The sequence below is a fragment of the Limulus polyphemus genome, unplaced genomic scaffold, assembly GCF_000517525.1.
Source record: "Limulus polyphemus unplaced genomic scaffold, Limulus_polyphemus-2.1.2 Scaffold2321, whole genome shotgun sequence".
NCBI classification, from domain to species: Eukaryota; Metazoa; Arthropoda; class Merostomata; order Xiphosura; family Limulidae; genus Limulus; species Limulus polyphemus.
In genome coordinates, this window is record NW_013667931.1 from 127,995 (window position 1) to 134,062 (window position 6,068).

The following is a 6,068-nucleotide window of genomic DNA, read 5'->3' on the forward strand; positions in this document are numbered from 1 at the left end:
AGAACCCATACAGAAATTAATTACTGAAAATAACAGATAACATATAGTTTTTCTTAAGAAATGTTTGATAACTATCTGGACATTATAAAGATATCACATGTAAAATTTGAAAATTTTCTGATGCATTAAAGTATTTTTAATATATTAAAATGAATATTATTTTGCATGACAGATAGGCAACATGAGAGAAGAAAAAAAAAGACACGATAAAAACATTGCTTTTTAAACCTTAAAATTGATAAAATTTGATATTTTGTGAATGAAAGCATTATAATGTTTACTGATAATCTGCCAAGTATCAACATTTGCTTACTAATTTAAAAGTTATTGCATGAAAACTATAGCAAGCACAAAATGGTTACGAGGTTGGTCCCAGGGACCAAGCCCATGCTGAAAGAGTTAATTATATTATTATTATTATTACTTATTTTACCTAATCTAGTCTTAAATAACTTAAAAAGATCCATATTTTGAGATTTTAGTTACTTTTACAATAGTAAATAAAGAATAAATATGAAAAACAAGAAATAAAGTACTTACCTAATTTTCTTCTTTCTTGCTGTCGGGTTTCGAAGAAAGTTAACGCTAATTTTTATACTATACATCTGTATGTACGTTCACCCAATAGTTTTGCTGCTTTAAGTCAGCCATCTTTTATCTGAATGAGAAAAAACTAAAAACAGCCCACCCTTACTCTCAGGTGAAGTTGTAGTAAAAATTTCAAAATAGTTTCTTAAACTAAGAATCATCAAATGTTGATAATGACAAGAATGATATAAGTATTGAAAATTATTACAGTGAATTTAGAAGGAGTGTGTATTTGGAAATTTCAACCAGAATGGCATCGTATGCAACAAATGGGCAAAACAACCAGGTCAGAGAACTCTAAGTTTAGGCACAGCCATCCCTATTTTAGAATTTCTTACAGTTTGGGGTAATTTGTCACAAGGACCCACCACCTATATGGCTAACCTTAATTGAATAGTGGGATTGACTGTTACATTATAATGCAAACATGGATAAAAATGGGGATCACGTTCAGTGACTCAAATCTTGGACCTTCCAATCTGGGGTCTGGCACACTAACTACTATGCCGTATCTAACCCAGGATGGTTGGTAAAACAAATTAATTGACTAAATAATATGTATAGGCAATATTTTGCAGTTAGTAACCCAATTTGTCAGTTCCACTAGCACCTGGTTGCAATATTAAATGATAATTATCACAATTACTATTCTCACTCTAATAGTTTCTTTGACAGTCACTTAAAATAGCTACTATTAACAACTGTAAACAATGCAGTCATTGATTGTTTTAGAATTTTTCTTCCCTGTTAAAAGTATAGGTTTTGTATTTGCTAAGAACATATTGTCATTTTTCTTTCTCTAGTAGTTGTTTTACTATAGTCCTTTATTGACACCCTTTTATGTGGTCTGAACACATATTAATGAGGCTCAGCTTTGAAATTAAGTTTGTTTGCTTGTTTTAGGGCAAAGCCACATTGGGCTATCTGCTGTGTCCGCCACATGGAATTGAAACCCATATTTCAGCATTGTAAGTTCATAAATGAATACCCCAAATACTAAACCGACAGTGTTTTCAAATCACAAAAAAAAAAAAAAATTAAAAACAGCAACAGACCCAAAACCAAAAAAGATTTACACGAAAACACCAACAATGAACATTCCCTTCATAAACGATACAAACACAAACAAGATTCATAAAGCCATAAAGCAATCCAAACACTGAAAGAACTATTTGTTCATTCTTCATTCTTGCAAACAAAATGTATCAAAAAACAATGTTACACCAGGACAAATGTGCCACATCAAAAACATCATCTACCAAATCATTTGTAATACATGTGGAGACACATATATAGGAGAAACCAGAAGACCTTTCCACACACACATCTCAGAACACATCAATGCACTATATACACATAACCAACACAAAACTGCTCCAGCAGAACATTTCCTACACAAACATGGATCACCAAACACAGAAAACCCAGAACCCATTTAAAGTTTGTATTTTACAAAAAAACAAAGATTTTAAAGAGAAAAACATATGGAAGCTATACTCATTAATGAGAAAAATCCAAAAATGAACAGAGACAATGGATGGTACATGTAACCAAAACACCATTCACAGAACAACAAATTGTATCAATACATTTTACTCTGGAGTACCACACAGTCTTACAATTAGTTTTTAACACTGCTAGTAAATTTCGAATCCTTTCCACTTACTATTGTTTCTTAGCAACTTCTATTTTCTGTCTGTGTGTTTTCAGTTAATCATAAAATATATTTCAGGTCTCTTTATTTTTATACTTTATTTCAGTAATATATGTCACATGTTAGTATAGCTACTTAATATATGTATACTATATTAGAACAATAATGAAACAACAATGATATTTTATACATTGTTGGAGACACGTGCGACAGACTTGAGAGATGGAACATCACGTTTGACATTTTTAGAGAAATGTTTCAGTAAGATCCAATAGAAATAAACAAAACAAGCATCGAAGGTCAAGTTTTGAGCAAGTTAATTGCTCAGCTAGAAATGAGATTTTAAAGTACTGCTACATATACACAGAAAGACAAATACTCAGACAGAAAAGTGTAAAGTGTATAATAATAAGAATTTTTGTTTAAGTATTAAAGTGTTCAGTTCATTTTTACAATTTTATTTTCTTTCAAAGTTTGTAGTGCACACTGGAGGGACTTGCACATTGTGATAAAAGTTTAGATAAATGACCTGTACACTCCAGATGTAAATATATTTGTTTTTTATTACTACCAAAGTTTCACTTTTACAGCTTTTTCAGGGTTAATACATACAAACTGTTTGATATTAAAGTATACGTTAATTTATAAAATTGATTCTTACCTGTAAGGCTGCAAACATCATCATTTCTTCTTCAGTACAGTCAATTTCTTCTGTTAGGATTGACCATCTTGCTTGTTCGTATATTTGGTTTATTCTCACTGCATCGTACTACAAAATATAGTAAAAACATTAATCCAACAGATTCTTGACTGTCTTTTACAATTTTTACATGACAAATAGATCTATTATACTAAAATCCAAATACTTATTCACTTATATGAGCTAACTTAAATATCTTGAGATATATTTAATTTTTTAAATATATTATTCTCCAGTAATCCATCACTAACATAATGTTTGCTATAAGAACCAGTGGAAACAGAACACTTTAAAGCAGTGTAATCCTTATGTACATCCACAAACTTCACACACAAAAATAATGTAGGAGAAGTAGAAACAATTTGTAATACCAAAGAATTTTGAGTTTTAAAATGTTGATTGCGAAGCTAAATATTTAACCAAACATAAAACTATCAACATTATAAAAGCCTAAAAAGCAGACTATCTGTATTCTCCACAGTAAAACCAATCAACATAATACAAGACCAGTAACCAAAGCTACACAATGGGCAATCTGTGCCATTTACACCATGGGTATCAAAACCTGACTTCTAGCATTATAAGTCTGAAGACATACTGCTGTGCCATTGGGAGACAATAAGCAGACTGTCTATATCCCACATTGAAGACCAATCAACATAACACAAAACTAATAAGCAGCCTAACTATAATACACACTGTAAAAAATGAATATATCATTTGTCATGTCTATAATTTTTAAAATTCGTTCTCTGCAGTCTAATGTGCGGTCAGTTCTCCTTTTTTAGGTCTTAATGAACTACTCTTGTGAGATTTTTTTTGGACCACAGGCCCCGACCTGGACTCTTGAAGGCACAAGCGAATTATGCTATTTTTTCCGCACTAGTATATTCAGAACTGCTACTAATAACAACATTCTTCTTCTCTAAAATTAACTGCACTGTGTCATAATTAATTCATGTATTAAATGGTATAATGTATATATATCCTATTTATATGTATAAGTATTCTGTCATAAATATTGAATATATTCTAATTACATATAACAATGTTTTATTTTAACAATATCACAAAACTTAAAAAATGCTCGATTTGGAAGGAAACTGGTGTATTTAGACCACAGCACCTGGATCAATAAAGACTACAATCCCAACTGCTGATGGCCACTCTATATCAAAAAAATATATATACTATTAAAAGCTAAAGTTTAAATGCCAAAAGCAGGAGAAGCATTACAATCCAATAGGCCTAACATTTGAGAAAATCATGTACAAATTAAATGGAATATGAAAAAATATCTGCAGTTTATATTATTTCTATTTTATTATTACTTTGAATGAACAACCACTTGGGTACAGTGTTTCTAGCCATACTGTTGGCAAATCTGCACTGCAGAAGCCAGACAGCATGAGTCTAGCCTACTGGGAATAGGCATTTCCCAAGTAAACATGCGAGTTCTCCAAAGAAAGAAACACTCCCTTTCTCACTGATTTTTGGCTCAAAATCTAAAGTGAAATGAAAATGAAGAAAAAAATAGCATAATACTGAAAAATATCCAACATAAAAAAAAGATGGCACTTTTTTTATTCTTTACTCATCAACAGTAAAAGATGAGATGTTCAGAATCTGAATTAAGAGTAAGAACTCAACCCTAAGATCGACATATCAAAAGAAAAGAATGGAAGACTGACAGGCGAGATTAGTAAATTAAATAGCAAAAAACTTGATGACTACCCTTTGTTTAATTTTGACTACCTGTTAATTCTTCATTGTTTTAGCTAAAATTAAAAACACTCATATTAATGACTCATATTAGAATGTAATAGACACCTGGGAATGAACATTAGACTTCAGGATATTAATAAGTAACATCCAGATACTATTAGGCCTAAGTATATTAAACTTAAATGAAACTAACAGTTATAAATACAAATTTACAGTAGCATAAATGTAAAACGAAATTTGGGTAGCTAAATAGATACCATTTTTGCAATTCCATACAGTCAGTGTTAAAAAAATAGTCCCCATTTTTTCTGATTTTATGGACACGTGAAGCAAAAATACTCCTTTTTCTGGAATTCATGATGTTAAGAAAACACAAGGTTCAATAAATCAATTTAAGACAGAAATATAAAACCACATAACACTTTTCTGCAAACTACAGAATGCACATGAATATGCTCACTGACTTGGGAAGTGCAAGTAGCAGGTGTGGCCCACTTGGCCACTAATCAAATGAGTTGAAACTTCAGTCTTACTGTTCCTACTTCCTGAAACTTAGCCTAGGTAGGCCATGCAGCTCAAATGAGGATAGCAAAATGGCAAATGAAAATAGTCTTGGTAATTACAATTATAGTAACCTTCAGTAATCAGAATCTTGTAATATAATTGAACAAATTATAAAAACTTTTGATAACAACAACAGGTTAATAATTAGCAGGCATCACATACTACACAATAGTTCATTTGAGCTGTGGCCACTGCAAGCATCAAACTATGAGTTTTACGGTTACAAGCTCTGATGCTTACCACTGAGCCAGTTGGTGGTGAAAGATGCTTTGGTAATTCACAATCAACATACAAAGTATGCATTTGAGAACATTACATTCTTTGTAAAAGCTGCATTGCCATGAGTGAAATTCAATAGATAAAATTTATATGTATATATATATATATATTGTTACGCCTCTAGTGTTCGTTTGTTAATTTCCCAGTATAAATTCTTCCTGAGGAACTTCATAGATACAAGTCCTTTCTTAAATAAAACTAGTTTATTCTTTCTCAATTCAACTTTGCAATACACTTAATTTCCACAGTCACTTTAAACACACGCTATAATTCACAATGATTCACGCTATTATATACGGTCACTACCTCGCTTGACTCAATTGTCTGCCTTTATCTCTGCCTGTCTGCAATCCAATTCCAATTAATTTGTCTCATGTTATCAGGCGCACTTATATACAGGAATAGAGGGTGCCTAGCACATACTGGATTATTCTTGATGTTCCTCGATCCTTCTAGAATATCATGACGTGTTACCAGCATCACGTGACTACCGCTGTCGTAACACTGCCCCTTCCTTAGTATTGTTCGTCCCGAACAATAGCCACTTACATTAAACCA

At 31.7% G+C, this 6,068-nt stretch overlaps 1 protein-coding gene across 1 annotated transcript in view; it reads right to left on the reverse strand.

Moving 5' to 3' along the window:
- The window catches only part of LOC106466612 (unc-112-related protein-like), a 78,825-nt gene that overhangs the window by 23,390 nt on the left and 49,367 nt on the right, over nt 1-6,068 (reverse strand). The window contains exon 7 of the mRNA XM_013926906.2: nt 2,904-3,011. Within this exon, the coding sequence (XP_013782360.1) occupies nt 2,904-3,011 (108 nt within the window). The remainder of the gene's footprint in view (nt 1-2,903; nt 3,012-6,068) is intronic.